Source organism: Mangifera indica, chromosome 1, assembly GCF_011075055.1.
Source record: "Mangifera indica cultivar Alphonso chromosome 1, CATAS_Mindica_2.1, whole genome shotgun sequence".
Classification (NCBI taxonomy): Eukaryota; Viridiplantae; Streptophyta; class Magnoliopsida; order Sapindales; family Anacardiaceae; genus Mangifera; species Mangifera indica.
This window is the reverse complement of record NC_058137.1, coordinates 118,455-134,120: the sequence shown is the minus strand read 5'-3', so window position 1 is coordinate 134,120 and position 15,666 is coordinate 118,455. Positions and strand designations below refer to the sequence as shown.

General features: G+C 35.7%; 3 protein-coding genes across 4 annotated transcripts; 1 reads left to right on the top strand and 2 right to left on the bottom strand.

Moving 5' to 3' along the window:
• The first annotated feature begins 53 nt into the window (after positions 1 to 53).
• LOC123225144 (dnaJ homolog subfamily C member 2-like) lies at positions 54 to 3,849 on the top strand. Its single transcript, XM_044649017.1, has 3 exons — positions 54 to 294; positions 451 to 510; positions 1,356 to 3,849. Exon 3 carries the CDS (start codon positions 1,458 to 1,460, stop codon positions 3,390 to 3,392), a length of 1,935 nt encoding a protein of 644 aa, XP_044504952.1. The 5' UTR covers positions 54 to 294; positions 451 to 510; positions 1,356 to 1,457; the 3' UTR covers positions 3,393 to 3,849.
• Positions 3,850 to 4,268: 419 nt separating this feature from the next.
• On the bottom strand, positions 4,269 to 7,190 carry LOC123192189 (mitochondrial succinate-fumarate transporter 1). Its single transcript, XM_044604655.1, has 2 exons — positions 6,452 to 7,190; positions 4,269 to 5,066 (listed from the first exon to the last, which is right to left on the bottom strand). Exons 1-2 carry the CDS (start codon positions 6,863 to 6,865, stop codon positions 4,530 to 4,532), a joined length of 951 nt encoding a protein of 316 aa, XP_044460590.1. The 5' UTR covers positions 6,866 to 7,190; the 3' UTR covers positions 4,269 to 4,529.
• Positions 7,191 to 9,079: 1,889 nt separating this feature from the next.
• LOC123193996 (chlorophyll synthase, chloroplastic) lies at positions 9,080 to 13,780 on the bottom strand. 2 transcript variants are annotated; one of them, XM_044607103.1, is made up of 15 exons: positions 13,547 to 13,777; positions 13,400 to 13,444; positions 13,227 to 13,315; positions 12,767 to 12,854; positions 12,224 to 12,309; positions 12,043 to 12,129; positions 11,881 to 11,946; positions 11,707 to 11,790; positions 11,530 to 11,591; positions 10,885 to 10,960; positions 10,741 to 10,803; positions 10,560 to 10,641; positions 10,158 to 10,234; positions 9,814 to 9,861; positions 9,080 to 9,475 (listed from the first exon to the last, which is right to left on the bottom strand). In XM_044607103.1, exons 1-15 carry the CDS (start codon positions 13,656 to 13,658, stop codon positions 9,410 to 9,412), a joined length of 1,131 nt encoding a protein of 376 aa, XP_044463038.1. In that variant the 5' UTR covers positions 13,659 to 13,777; the 3' UTR covers positions 9,080 to 9,409. The 2 variants fall into 2 exon arrangements, 1 of the variants encoding a protein (XP_044463038.1); XR_006497186.1 differs by lacking the exon at positions 9,080 to 9,475 and adding an exon at positions 10,343 to 10,400 and having other exon boundaries at positions 9,808 to 9,861; positions 13,547 to 13,780.
• Positions 13,781 to 15,666: the final 1,886 nt, after the last annotated feature.

Sequence of the window (15,666 nt, the reverse complement as noted above, 5' to 3'; positions counted from 1 at the left end):
AATAATTATCTTAAATCATAAAACATTTTACACTAACAAATTTGGTTCTTTCTCCTCCCAACCAGAATCGGCTCGAAGCTATCTAACTGATACGGCAGCGTTTAAACTTATATATGTGCCCTTATTTCTCTTCAGGTACTATAAAAGAAAAACAAGAATATATATATATAGATATAGAGCCAACCTGAGCCCTAACCAAACCGACCTTCTCAGCTTGTGTTACTCTTGAATTTCTCCGAGTTTCTGCCTCTTTCACTCACTCTCTGTCTTCGCCGCCGCCACCGACTGAAAAAGGTTTCCTCTCCTTTTTTTATATTTTTTTTTATTATTCAATCTTTCCTTTTTCATTCATATTTCTTGTTTTTGTCTGATTAATTTTAGTGTTCGTTCATTCGTTGAAGTAAAACTTGTATATGATCTCGTTCTTAATTCTTTATTTTTTTTTTTCAGTTGTTTTCCGGCCGGGCGAAGAAAACCTGTCAACCCTCTTAGCTTCAAATTTGTTTATTTGTAAGTTTATTTTCTATCCCAACTTTCTTGTTTTGCGTTATTTCATTTGAATGATTTTAGCTAGGTGTAATCGTCAATCAAGTTTATGATTTTTTTTTTCAGCTTTATCTTATCGCTATCAAATTCAGTGTTTTGTTGTTACACTAAATGGATGATCGTTGAATATTAGCTGATTTTATTGAGGGTTGAACATCTGATTGCGTTTAAATAGGGGTTCTGTTAGGATGATGATGTGTTAAACTTTACATATGAGTGGCAACCGTACAAATTGTTCTTTCGAACTTTTGTATTTTGTGCCTTTGACGTTCTGGTTTCTGAACTAAAAGAAGCTTGTGATTTTCGGCTTCTAAGAGGCACAGGTCAAGAGGGTGATGTAAATATAGTTGGAGCAAACTGTCATTGTTGGAATGGAAAGATTCTTTTAGAAAGAAAAATGATTTCTATTTTATCTGGTATATTATTTGGAATGTTTTGCTTTTCCTTGAAATTTACTTATGAGTTTATGCTATTATCTTTTTGTTGAAAGTATGGTTGTCTCTTTTTGCAACTCCTTGATTTTTTGTTGAACAGTTGTAAAAGTTATTTTAAATATGCCATTGCCGTGTGAAACACTAGCATATATGAATGATTTGGACAGAATTTCTGCAAACTCCTTGTATTTGTTTTCATTTCTTGTTGTTCTATGATCCTTTTATTAGGCTCTTGAATTGGTCAGTTAATTGTAGTGGTGGTTGCCTTTATTATCCTGTATTATTATTGTGATATTCTAGCCGTGAACGCCTATATTTTTCTTCTGATATTAATTTGACATGGACTTACTGGTTAAAGTTTGGTTATAAGTGCAGATTTGACATCCATATGTGAAGAAGGGTTTTGAATCAGCATAAAGCCATTTAGGATATTGTTACCAGCATAGACCTTTCTTTCTTTAAGGATTTTGAAGCATTATGGTAATCCACACGAGTTATCCTCTGATTTCCTACTCAAAAGAGATTGTAGATGGACAGCCAATTTTTGTTTGTTCAAATTGTCTTCCTGTAAAGGCTTCAAAATATGAACCTGCTGGCCATTCTTTTCATGCTGCTGCACTTAAACTCCTTGGATGTGAGGAAGATACTAATGCTGATGATCATAAAGTCTCCAATGATAAAGAACAGACATCTTTGCCACAATATGAGTCTTATAGTAGCAAAGGTAAAAAGAAATCAGGTACAGCTAGCAATCAGCAGGATCATTATGCATTGCTGGGATTGAGTCATTTGAGATACCTTGCCACAGAGGATCAGATAAGAAAAGCTTACCGTGAGACTGCTTTGAAATACCATCCTGACAAGCAGGCTGCACTTCTTCTTGCTGAGGAATCTGAAGCTGCAAAACAGGCAAAGAAGGATGAAATAGAAAGCCACTTTAAGGCAGTCCAAGAAGCATATGAGGTTTTGATTGACCCTGTGAAGAGAAGGATATATGACTCCACAGATGAGTTTGATGATGAAATCCCATCCGACTGTTCCCCACAAGATTTTTTCAAGGTCTTTGGTCCAGCTTTTATGAGGAACGGAAGGTGGTCAGTTAATCAACCAGTACCATCTTTAGGTGATGAGAGTACTCCATTAAAGGAGGTCGATAATTTTTACAATTTTTGGTATAGCTTTAAAAGTTGGAGAGAGTTCCCACATGCAGACGAGTTTGATCTTGAACAGGCAGAGTCTCGTGATCATAAGAGATGGATGGAGAGGCAGAATGCTAAACTTTCAGAAAGAGCTAGAAAGGAAGAATATGTACGAGTGCGCGCTCTTGTTGACAATGCGTACAAACGAGACCCTAGAATTCTAAAGAGAAAGGAGGAGGAGAAAGCTGAGAAGCAAAGGAAAAAGGAAGCTAAATTTCTGGCAAAGAAGTTGCAGGCAGAAGAAGCTGCTAGGGCTGCTGAAGAGGAGAAACGCCAAAAAGAGGAGGAGGAAAAACGAGCTGCTGAAGCTGCATTACAACAGAAGAAACTGAAAGAAAAAGAGAAGAAGCTCTTGCGCAAAGAGCGGACTCGTCTTAGAACACTTTCAGCATCTGTTGTATCCCAGCATTTGCTTGATCTCTCTGAGGAGGATGTGGAAAGTCTGTGTATGTCACTTGATATTGAGAAGCTGAAAAGTTTGTGTGATAAGATGGAAAGCAAGGAAGGGCTGGAACAAGCAAAAGTTATTAGGAGTGCACTTGGAATTGCTGATGAATGTGAGGAAAAGAAACAAGATGAGAAGAATAATTTGCAGCAGAATGGTTCTGTGGAGGCTAATGGAAGTATCCCTTTAAAAAGCTTTGAGAAGAAGGAGAAGCCTTGGGGAAAGGAAGAGATTGAGCTTTTAAGAAAAGGAATGCTGAAATATCCCAAAGGAACATCTAGAAGGTGGGAGGTTATTTCAGAGTACATTGGCACAGGAAGAACTGTGGAAGAAATTCTAAAGGCAACCAAAACAGTCCTCCTCCAGAAGCCTGATGATTCCAAAGCTTTCAATTCTTTTCTTGAGAAGAGGAAACCTGCACAGTCCATTACTTCTCCCCTTACAACTAGGGAAAATGTGGAAGGGGTATCGGCTCCTCAGGGGGCTGAAAATACAGCTGCAAAGGTGGATATCCCAGAAGAGTCTTCAAGTTCAAATAGTCCTATGGATGTGTCTGCTGCAAATGGGGTTTCTTTGATTTCTGACCAAGATGTGTGGTCTGCTGTACAAGAAAGGGCATTGGTTCAGGCTCTGAAAACCTTCCCCAAGGAAACCAGTCAACGCTGGGAGCGAGTTGCAGCTGCTGTTCCTGGAAAGACTCTAAATCAGTGTAAGAAAAAGTTTGCACTGCTTAAGGAGAACTTTAGAAACAGGAAAACCGTGGCTTAGTTTTTTCAGTTGCCTCCTGCTTCTTAGAAAGAGAAAGCAACAAATATGAGTGAGATTTTTCCAGTTATCTCAGTTAAATTTAATTCTTATCTTATTCAAAGGCATCCTTCTCTTGAAGGATTATTATTATATGGTAAAAGAGAGAAATTCTTATGTCTGGAGTCTTACCATCAGTCCAGTGTTGTTACCGGTACAGGAATTTATAGCTAATACTTATTGGGAGGGAGAACCGTTTAGATATAGATATTAGAAAATACAAAATTTGTTGATATATGGTCGTAGAAGGTGCTTCATCTTGATGGAGATTGAGATTAATTTTGTAAGCTTTTTATCTTCTTGTTACCAGTTAAGGGCATTATATTATTGTCTTGGTTTAATTCTATGTTTTTATTGAGATTAATTTTGTAATCTGCTATCTTTCAGAGTCAAGACTAATAGAAGCATATGATTTTAGACACTTTGAATATGGTGATTAATGATACAGATTAAGTGGATAATTATTGAAAGATACTATAATTTTCTTGAATGGAGAACCTCTAAAACTTGGTTACTGTTGTCAAGGGGAAAACTTGACCCCCTTGAAATCTATTCGTCTACTTGATGAGGTCCTGAAATTTTAATATTCTTATCTATGCTATGCCTTTCAAATTCACTCAAATTTTGCATGGCTGAGAATTCTAAAATCAGGTGGGAAGGGAACCAATTCTATGAAGATAATGACATTTTTACCTTTATGAAAGATCATATGCCTGAACCAATAATAACCATTTTCAGGGTTTACAGGAAACTGCTGAAAGTACTGTGCCCGTAAAGCAGAGTATGATTCCTACATCCTATCCTAATACAAAACCAAAGGCAACTTGTAACAAAGAAATCTCCATCAAAATGACTTCCAGGGTTTAAATTTAATCCTCTGAAAAACAAGTTTACATAAACGTTCTCTTGCCTTATTGTCTAAAATTGGCATTAAGGTTGAGGGAATCTTGAAATTGAAACCACCATATTTCCCTCCTCCACCATACAGAATATCGAGATGGTTATTGAGATGAGTGTTCAATTAAAAAACCTAGGAAATCAATTGATTTTTGCTTGCATTGGCACAATGAACCAAAACAAGCAAAACAATGTAAACAATACCTACAAGAGAGCATTGCGAATATATCTCCTCTCATAAAAACCAGTCACTTGGTCAGCCACAGCCCACATAATGGCCTGGCCAGGGGGGATCCTCATGAGCCGAGGCAGCAGTCCTTTCCACAAGGCACGAAGCCCCTCCTCAGCATGTATTGTTCTGATAGCATGGATCATACCTTTGTATTTCAACTCACCCCCAGCTCGACTCTGTGCCATTAACCTTGTTTTGACAACATCAAAAGGGCCAGTGCAAACTGGACCAACTGTTCCTGCAAGGAATCCTGATATCATAGATTGCCATGGTTGAAGGACTTTCCCGTCACCTTCATGTTTCTTCCACAAAAGTACGTCAAAAGCATTTTTAGCAGTGAACATGGCAGCCTGGTTTGTTCCATTGCGCATAACAGTTGGGGCAGCCCCTGCCCAAAGTCCAAGGAGCCCTTCTTCACGAATGATCATACGAGCACAGTGCACTGGACCTTTATACTTTAGAAGCTCAGGACTCAACCCCTTCTGCTGCTGCAGTCTAATTTTCACCACCTGCACCAATCCAAAAGTGGCCACAGCTTATAAGAAATCCAAAAGTGACATAATTGTGACAAAGGCTAATTAACTAACCCAAAAAAAAAAAAATTAAATTAAATCTTCATTAGTCAGATATCAACGTTGTAATGCCTTCTATCTCATCACAAGTAGACTTGTTTTCAATCTTATTCAGTCACTTTCAGTAAGCATGAGCTTTTAGGATAGAACACATACAATTTGTTGGGAATTTGAGCTAGACATCCACATGTGGACTACGAAATCCTTGTTTTATTTTTCCTCTAAAATCTTCCACATTCAGGCAAATTGACATATATTGATATCTCACACATGAAGAATTTATCAATCTACTTTTCTTAAATGTACACACAGAGGTTGTCATTTATTATTATACAAGCTTGAGATTCCATTTTCTAACCTAGTGCACTTGTTGATTGACTATAGAACACTATCTATTATTATCCTCATATCAGGAACCAAGTATCTACTATGAATATGACATCACATAATCAAAGGAAGAAGCTAATTAAACTATGCAGTTTAGAACAGTATTTATCAAGTGGTCTTGAAAATACAAGGCAGCACAGATAATTAAGATTGGGCAATAGATAGACTAAATATTTCCTGAAGATTGCACTATAGATTCACCAAAATCAACCAATATTCACTCAAGTCTTCATCAAAAGGTAAGATATGCTGCAGATAATATTTGATATTGCCACCAACTCTATAAATATAGAAAAAATTATATAATCAACATGATCATAATTCAAAACTCAATGAAGAGCTAGGGAAGAATTCTCTGATATTTACTATGTTATGTCTATAAAAAATGAAATGCCTAGTATAACTCCAACATTCCAATGCAAAAAAATTCTCTCTCTATCTCCATTTCACACACACGACTTCAACCTATGGCCTAACATCTCTGTAAAATTAATTAAAAAGCATTCTGAAGATTCAATCAGCAATCTTTACTTTGACTAGAGACAATACCATTCAAATACAGACACACATATTTTAATCACTTTCAATGATCCCCCACCAGGGCAAAGCAATTTCGTTCCAAACAAAAGAATTGCATTGTTTTCCCTTCATTTTTCATAAGCATCGTCACAACCAAAAGCAATGTCAATAAACAAGTCAACTACTAAACTAATACATCCAACAAAATACATTCTCCAGCAAATTTAAACATTAGAACTTAACACAAAATATTTCCTAAGAATCCACGTTTCATCATGAACTCGGTAACAAAATGATACTTGTTTTCATGTAAAAACCCAAATCAGAAGAACAAAAATTAAAATAGACCAAAATTAAAATTTTTTCCAACAAATTTCACTTTTTTGTTCACAAAATTTAAAAACTGTGAAACGAACCTCGAAAGGAGTTACAATAGCGAGTGCTTCAAGAACACCAGCACCAAACCCAGAAAGAATTCGACCGTGATTACTGATTTTCCCAGTTTGTGAGTCCTTAAAAGCTGATTGAAGTACCGCATTTGACCCCATTCGAAGCGTGTACTTCAATGTCAAGTGTGTAGCGAAGGGAGTCAAACCCTTCCAGAGAGCCCGCACACCTTCCGTACGCGATACGGTGGCGCCGCAGTGGATTATTCCCTTGTAAGTACCGGTCCTATCAAGCTGTAACCTCGTCTTGATGACGTCGATGGGTTGCAAACAACATGCCTCCACGATCCCTCCCAGCGAACCCGACACTGCCTTCATGTACGGCGGGATCGATTTCTTGGGATTCGAGGTGGGGCTCTGCTGTTCTTGCTCTTGTGTTTTCATGGTTTAGATGGAAATTGAATCGATGGAAATGGGATTTGAGAAAGAAGAAGAGAAGGAATTGTTTTGGCTTCTCTTCTTCTCCTCCTCCTCGGTATTCTGAACGATTTTTCGTTTGAACTTTGAAGTCGTTGTTGTTTAATATTTGAAGAAGTTGTTTGAGAAGCAGCCCACGTGAGGTGCCAACTTTTGGAAAACGTATAAAATACGGCAGAAAGCCTGAATCTGAGAGCCACAGAGATGAATAGTGTGGGTGGCCGGCGCAGAATTATTGCGCCTGGTTTATGTTAGAGTGGAAATTTTTTGTCGCCTTTTTGGTGTGAAAGCGCAATAAACTAATATTTGGTGTACTTAATCAAACATTAAGGCCAAATGGCCAAATGATTTATTCCCACCCAAGTATGGTTTAATCTAAATTGATTGTTAATTTTCAAAAATATAAAAGTTTATTAATAAAACAATTTTTGTTAAAATTTTTTATTAAAATTAAAATAAAATCATTATTTTAAAAATAATAATTTATTATTTTTTCATCTTAAAATTTTAAAAACTAATATTTCACTCTTAGTTAAAAATTTTTAATTTTAAAAAATTGTAGTTTCTCTTTCAAAACTTTTTCTCTCCTCTGACTACATCTCTAACCACTGACGACCTTTACAAAACTTTTTAACTCATCTCTGGTCATCATCTTAGTCTGGATTCATTTGGATTAAACAAATTCAAACAGTTTAGACAATGAAACGTCGTCCAAATGGCACTTCCTCTAAATTTGGTGAGAAGACGATACAAAACAAATGTTTAATTGTTTTTCAACCACAACCACAACACACAAACTTTTATCATGATATAATCGATCAGGAAAGAGATACATGCACAATGCAAGAATCAAATATATTCCATATATTCTACTCGGTATACAAATATTATTCTCTAAAATGGGATGCCCACAAAATAAGGAACAAAAGTCATAGCACTACAAATTTTTAGCAGTTAATGGATGCCAACTTATATATATATATATTGCCAGCTCTAAATGAGATATCTTCATCCTCTAATTATGTATTAACTTTCACAACTTTTATCACTTGCCGCTTCAGTGATAGCCTCGCCTCGAGACAGTCTTTCTTTGCTTAGAACGATCTGGCTCTGTTCCATCTATCTAAAAGCGAAAACTTTTAAGTGAAACAGTGTTTCCACCCACAATATGCAACGGGAAACAATAAAATGCAAGGTCAGGGATGAGAAACAAACTCAAGAAAAATGAATGATTTTGTTGTCTCCCTGAAAATGCACAACGTATTGTACACATATATCGCCTTCATACATTATCCAGAACATAAGATTACAGACAAGTATAAAAGAAATTATATGAGTAACTACGACATCTTGCTGATGCAGAGAATATTATGGAACTGCACAACGCTGGAGTGGCTGCACATTGTTTCGTGAATTGAATTTCCCAGTTCACTCTACTATCAACTTTTACTTCGTAAAAAGTAAGAGAAAGATAATAATGACCCCCCAGGACAGGGGAGGTGGAAGATGCAAAGAGTCGCAACCGACTGAGCTTATTAAATGGACTCGTGTCAATTGATTCAGTTGCCATGCCTGATATATATAGCTACAGTTACGTGGCCCTTTCTCTCCTTTTTTCGTAATGATCTCTCATCTTCTAAAAAATAACCCCTCCCCAACATGATATAAAATAAGCCCTTCACTTCTTTCATTTTAAGATTAATGGCTTCAGAACAGCAAAGAACAGAGCATGAGGCCACTGCAAGGCAAGGAAAGAGTGGTGGTACAGGCGACAACAACCTTCAGCGTCTTGCCGAGAGCCTCTCTCTTTCTTCATCTGCTTATATATATTCGCCTCATGTTTGAAAATAGCGGTTACTATATTTTTTGTGGCTATGTAGTGCACCGTGGAGAGCAAACAAAGGGTGAGCATCTTGGGCTAGCAGAACAGCCGGAGTCAAGAGGGCATCAATATGAAGGACAGCAGACAAAGGAGCAGCTTGGGACTGCAAGCAACAAAGAGATGGGACGTGAAAAGCCTGGAGAAGCAGGTCAAGCCGACACGACGATTCATACTTCCACAAGCTCTGCATGTTCTGTGTCCATGCACCATCATCAGCTTATGTTCTCTTAATTTGTTACAATAACATGGAAGTGACTTCTGAGTATTTTCTAATTTTAATTGCAGTTAACCCATTAATATATAGGCCAAGAAACATATTTAATGCCAAACAAATTCCTCTCCGTAATTCAAAATACATTTGGCAAATAAATCCAAATCCAGGCTCAAAAATAGAAAAATGGAACTTTTTGTGCCTCGTAAGTTCTTAAAAGATGCTTCATTTGCGGGGCAACGTGGGAGAAGGCTGGTGGAATAATGAAATTTAGCAGAGTTTTATAGATACACTATAAGCTTAAAACGCTGTTCAATCACTTTTACTACAATCGGAATGTTTTCGCGTTTTCCCTTTCTTCTATTTCTCCCATCTCTTATTCCCCTTGCTGCCAATGGCATGAGACTGCTTGAGAACATCAGTGATGACTTACTGCTAAAGCGGTGACAAGCAAACCAAGTACCAGAAATGGCTGGGCACTAGCCTGAAACAGAAATTATGCAACAATAAACTTTAGCATCTAGAAATTGAAGGATAATATACAATGTTTTCACAGTAGTAATGTGTTGGGTTTCAAGTCCCAGATTCCTAGCAATTAAAAAAAAATTTAGATATTTCTATAGAGTTGGTCAAACCGGGAACTGTGATAGTTCCGACGGTAAGACTGCTATTCACCCTAATCCGTGCGTTATATCTGGTTTTAGGACAGATTTGGTTCAGTCTGGCTTTCAAAACAGTGATGACACATATACAACAGGTTATATTCCACAAAATTAATTTTGGAAATTAAATTGTTACCCAGAGAAATAACAGAGAAAGTACCTGATATTTAACGTCATATTTTACAGGATCTTTGAGGAAGTACTGAAACTGCAGCATCAGAAGCATTAATATGAGTAGAATGTTCACAAAGGTAAAAAGAAATACATACTGTATGATTAAATATTCCCAGCGGCTTCATTTACGTGTAACTTTTACAGGATTATAAATATTCAAACCAGAAAAACATTTTGAATGATAATCCAGAGCTAAAGAGGAGTGAGTTTGTTCTTATGGGGCCCATAATTTCTTATACAAGGCAATCTTACCAATAGGCCAGTTGAACCTAATTAACTCACCAGCCGTAACAACAAATGCATAAAAAGTTTATTGCAGAAAAGCTTTACCTGAAAGACGACTTGCGGAATTATCAAAGCTAGCAATGCTAGGGCATAATATGGTTTACCAGCCCCTAGTAGATAACCTGCAATTGTGAGTATCTACAGCAATGAGCCATCTTTATGAAGGAATTAAAACACAATCCAATATTATTTTTCAAACCAATCAACACAGGATCCTGTTTAACTTTTACTTAAATCAGTCTTTCTTCGTATGAGCTTTAATTTCTTCTGGCTTAGTTCTTTGAACATCTAAACATTAAAAAAAAATATAAAACCTTAATAAAGTTTTTTGTATAATTAGCCATTACTACAAATGGAACATTGAGTCAATACACTCACTATTAAATTGAGAAAGAAAAATTATTTTTTTCTTCAAACACGATATTGAAGTGATTAAGAGTAATGTACCAGCCACAGATATCTGAGTTATGTCGATTGCACCGACACACATCCATTTAGCAGTTTCAGCACCAAAAGCTACTGGAAGTGACTGTCCAGCAATACAAAGAAGATTATATTAAATACTTCTAAGGATACATGTATTAATTCATTGTAAGATTAGCAAAATGTTTATATGACATGCAAAGACCTGAAGTCCCATCGCTCTATCTCCTTCGATGCTCTTAAAGTCATTTACGATTGCAATACCTAACTGAACCATTATATGGTAAAACAAATCAGCTTCAGTCAGAAAATTTTATAGATGGATACACCAAGATGAGAAAAAACATACCCCAGCTATACTGTACAACAGAGTGAGAATGATTATATCAGGTGTAAGCGTCCCGAACAATGCTTGACCAGCCCACCTATTGAAAAAATGATAGAACAATACTCTTATTATGCAACAGAGCAAAGTTGTATTTTATAGTGCGATAGCTATTATGCAACAAAGTAAACTCCATTTTAGAACCTCTTCCACAAGATTAGTAGAACATAGTACTTCTACGGGTGGAAGTGTCCATACATGGCATACCAGTAAATATTTAAGAGTATCCTGAAAATAAATCAACATGCAATCAACAGTGCTTCCTACAAGCATCTTACACAATGAAGCAATCATGATGACAATTCATTTTACCGGATCACTTGGGTGCACTCTATGAACTATCATGAAAGTATTAATACTTTATTAGGTAAAAGAAGCTGAGATTAATTGTCTTATAACTTTTGTCTCGGTCAAAAGAATTACATTACTCTCTTAATCTTGTGTGCCATGGTTGACAATGGTGACTATTTGACAAATACGCTTCCTTCAATGGTCAAGTTAAAAAATATTTAAAAAATAATTTAGACATCAAGTTGTTGAAAACCCTGGTATGGAATTCAATTTTGCCAAAAAAATTTAACAAGGAAAGATTGTGAGGGAAAATCACACCATGGCAAACTTATGTAGCTTGCTCCCAAAGCAAAATTTCCAATCCAACCATTTTGTTTCAGCTGCAACAATTATTTGGAACACAGTCAGCCTTTACCAGTTTTACTTCTATAACATGAGAGGAAGTAAAGTGGCTTAACTTAATAAGAGGAAGAAGAAGATAAATGTAAAAACTACCTTCAGAGGTGGGGCAGAGTATATGTATGACAGCAAGGACCCACCGAGAGCTAGGTAAAACACTATTGGGAAATTATGTCCTGCCTGTTAAGGAGAAAGATTCATAGAACAATTCTAACTTTTGTTTAGTATGGGATACATACTGAATGTACAACAACAATGTGAATTACCTACCCACACGTCTAACAAACCACCTAAGCCAAGGCCTGCCAGAAGAAGCACCCAGATCTGGGTAATCACCTGAGTGAATTTTTTTTGGAAAATGAGGAAAAAAAAGAGGAGTGAGTTTCAATGACAAAATATTTTATATGAAAGCAATGTAATTTGATTACATACCTCATTCTCAGATATTGCACCAGACGGAATTGGACGATAAGGTTCATTAATTGCATCAATCTCTCGATCATACCAATCATTAATTGTCTACATTGTGAAATAGCAGGAAAATTTACATTTTTGCATTTAAAGCTCTCATTTAATCAAGCAAGACACAACTCTAAATCCATCAGAAAAGTACTTGTGTATAGCCAGTGAGACAAGGGCCAGACATGATCATGCAAACAATCGATTTAGCAACATCCTCCAAATTCCAATGGAAGTTTCCTACAATGTGAATCAAATCATGTAAACGGGACTTAGAAGAGAGGAGAATCAAATTTAGTTTATTTTTGTGTGAAGATACATCACTGATGAAATAACAAAAATTAATGAAAACCACTAGCTAGAACACTGCCAAACGATAGAAGTGTCTCAATATTTCATCCTACAGATTTTGAGGGAACTGGGTGGGGTTTAGAGACAAATTAAACAATAGTGAAGATAATCAAACTTAGAAGAATATAATAATCACTGCCACCAGAAAGCACAACTTATAGACAATAAGAGAGAAAACCACAAATAACTTTTAATTTACACTCAATTTACCGTAAGGTAATTATCTTCAGGCTCTTAACACTCTTTAAGGGTACATAATTTCCGTAGAGAATGTTTAAATTGAAACAATATTAGCTCAGAAAGGGTCTTTAAATTTCAGGAAAAAATATTAAGCAAAGCAAAGTACCAGAAGCAGCAGCTCCACAAACTATTCCCCAAATTAATGGAGGCCAAGTAACAGGCTTTGTCAGTTGAAGACGAATCTTCCATTTATTCTGCAGAACAAAATTCATATCCAGTTTAATCCCTTTTGAATTTTTCCAAACAGTACGAGCATTATACTGATTATACATGTAATTTCTCAAAACTTGCAATGACTGTTAGCATTTGTCAGAACAAGTGACAAACAAAAATCAATATCAATATTCAATTCTTCATTCTTTTAATACTGAAGACACCGTTTTCTAGAAATCACAGCAAGCCTTACAAAAAATTAGCGAGACGTTTCATTTTCTTCACCTACTATAAACTCAAGCATGCTACGTTTCAGATGTAGCACACAAATTAAACCCTCTTAAGATCAATTGAAGAATGATTTTTTTCCCAGGCTCTCTACTATAAAGTAGAACCCGGCACTGAAGACTCACAGATTCTTGTGCAGCTCCTTTGATGCCAAGAAGCTGATTGAAGCTGGACCCATTAGCAGCCGGCGCTTTATCTGGTGCCTGTGATTTAACTGCAATAAAGCACAAAAAAACCATAATTAAATTTTTCTTCAACATCTTTAATAACATAATTAACCAAATAATGCTCATGAAACCTTCTTCCGCACTAGGCTCCTGTGCCCTCACAGTCAGTCTCCGCGCTGAAAAATATTAAAAATTTCACACCGTCACAACATAGAATCAAACTAGTAATTTTGGTAGCTTTAAAACGAAGCTCGAATTGCATTAACGAGTGAACTCACTGGTGAAAGAAACAGAACAAGGAGACAAAATAGGCCGAGTTGGAACTCGGAAGCTGGAGCTGTTGATGTTGGATAGCCTTGTCGACAGAACTGAATTCAGTACGGACAACATTGAAGTTCAGATTGAGAGGGAGATTGAGGAAGATAATTAAGTTTATCTTCTGAACCAGCGAAACGATACAATCGTTTGAAGCCTGTTGGAGAGTGGGAGAGAAGGGGAGGAGGGAGCTTTACGGTGTGACTGACTGTTATTTTAAAATATTATGTTGGATTACGTGGTGGGATCTTATTGGTTGTATTTGATTTACGGGCCCATATTAGGAAGACGTAAGATTCCAAACGTTGCGGTCTTTGGACTATATAGTGTCTGTCAGCTCGCAGCGACTTTAAAATGATGATGGTAATATTGGCAGTATTTATGATAGTTAATTCATACGATTACTTAGCGTTTAATATTATATAAAAGAAACCGCACTTGGAAGGCAAATAATAAAACAACTACTTTAATTATGAAACCAAACAACTTTACATAAAAGGTTGATTGATTGCCATATTTCTTTACCCAAAAGTTACAGAGTTTCCAAAACCAAAGGATATTATTAATTACCACACTATTCATTCTTAAATAATTCAATTTCCAAATTTACCATATTATTCGAAGTTTAAAAAAAATTAAAATATCACTTTAAGTAAGAAATGACCTATAGTTTATTGGTTAACACTTGAAATGGCTTGGTTGGTCAATTGGTTTATTCCCATAAATACCTTAAGAAGTCATTTTAGACTCTCTCTCAATCACACAAGCCAACCTATAATAATCTCTCACATTTTTGTCATACACAAGTTCCCCTAACCTATCTTTTACCATCCCAATTAATAGGTTTTGCTATCCCGATCAATCATTATTGTTGTTGTCTTCCTTTGCTTACAATTGTAGTTTTTTCCTTTGTTGAAATAGTTGTGATGGTAACAATGGTGCAAAAGTTGTGGCACTATTAGAGTTTTTAAATTTAAATTGTATTAACTGAATTGCTTATAAAATCCTCAAACTAGCATATTTAAAATTTTGAGGTAAAATATGTAAAAAAGTTAATTCATTTTAATTTTTTTCAAAAAAATTTATGATAAATATCTATTTTTTTTTTTTTATAAATGAAATTAAGTTTTGAATTAAAAAATATATATAATTTAAATAATGAATAAGGGAAAAAGCGTTGCAAAACCAAAGAATATTTATTAGTTAGTTAGTCCTACATAAATTTTGCTCTCTAACCAACGATCCACAATTCCAACTGTCTGCGATTTGGAGTTTTTGAGCATTAAACTGGCCCAATAAGGCCCAGTCCTTTTCCTTCGAGCACATCTAGCCCTCTACACCTACACCCTATCCAGCGGCTGGCCAATCGTCAAATATGCCTCTTCAAATTAGGCAGGAAGATAATAATAAAGGTTCGCCCCCCTTATAATGGGTGATGAATAACAAGGCACTAAATTGGTAACTTGACAAGACAATAGCAGCTAGCTACTGTCGTTTGAAAATGATGTTCCCGACTGAACCTATTATTCTTATTTTTGAGGGAGGTGGATGAATTAGACTCAAAAGAAAGCATAATTTTCTCATCAAATCATTTAAAGCTAACAAGTTGCTACACCTACACTACACATATTCTCCATATCTCACGCAAGGGGGTGAAATAGGAATGTGATTCTTGATATCTTTCTAGTCCAATATAAGCACCCAAGGAATTTTATTTGTTATTACTATTTGACAAGTGACACCACCTTTTATTCCTTTACCTCCTACATATTTAAATATGACTGAATTCATTATTATTTTTAGTATCAGTATATAAATTACAATTAAAAGATTTTGTGCATAAATACATCGGCGGATTTAAATCGAATCAAACTTGAATTCATATTTGACTCAAATAAGTTAAACACAGACATAGAGTTATAGTTCATTATAGTTTGATTTATTTGTTCTTTCAGTAATATTGTTTATTTTATTAATAATAATATTGTTCATCTTGTAAAAATTTTTTTAATGATATTATATATAAGTTTGAATGAAATTGAACTAAATATTATATATTCAAATTGAACTCAAATCACTTTTA

Excerpts from the sequence above, each read along its gene's own strand:
- LOC123225144 (XM_044649017.1), top strand. The coding sequence starts at position 1,458 with ATGGTAATCCACACGAGTTATCCTCTGATTTCCTACTCAAAAGAGATT.
- LOC123192189 (XM_044604655.1), bottom strand. The coding sequence starts at position 6,865 with ATGAAAACACAAGAGCAAGAACAGCAGAGCCCCACCTCGAATCCCAAG. Across the intron at positions 5,067-6,451 it reads CTATTGTAACTCCTTTCGAG|GTGGTGAAAATTAGACTGCA; the intron begins GTTCGTTTCACA and ends GGATTGGTGCAG.
- LOC123193996 (XM_044607103.1), bottom strand. The coding sequence starts at position 13,658 with ATGTTGTCCGTACTGAATTCAGTTCTGTCGACAAGGCTATCCAACATC. Across the intron at positions 12,310-12,766 it reads TTGTGGAGCTGCTGCTTCTG|GAAACTTCCATTGGAATTTG; the intron begins GTACTTTGCTTT and ends TTCACATTGTAG. Across the intron at positions 10,642-10,740 it reads ATAGAGCGATGGGACTTCAG|TCACTTCCAGTAGCTTTTGG; the intron begins GTCTTTGCATGT and ends ATTGCTGGACAG.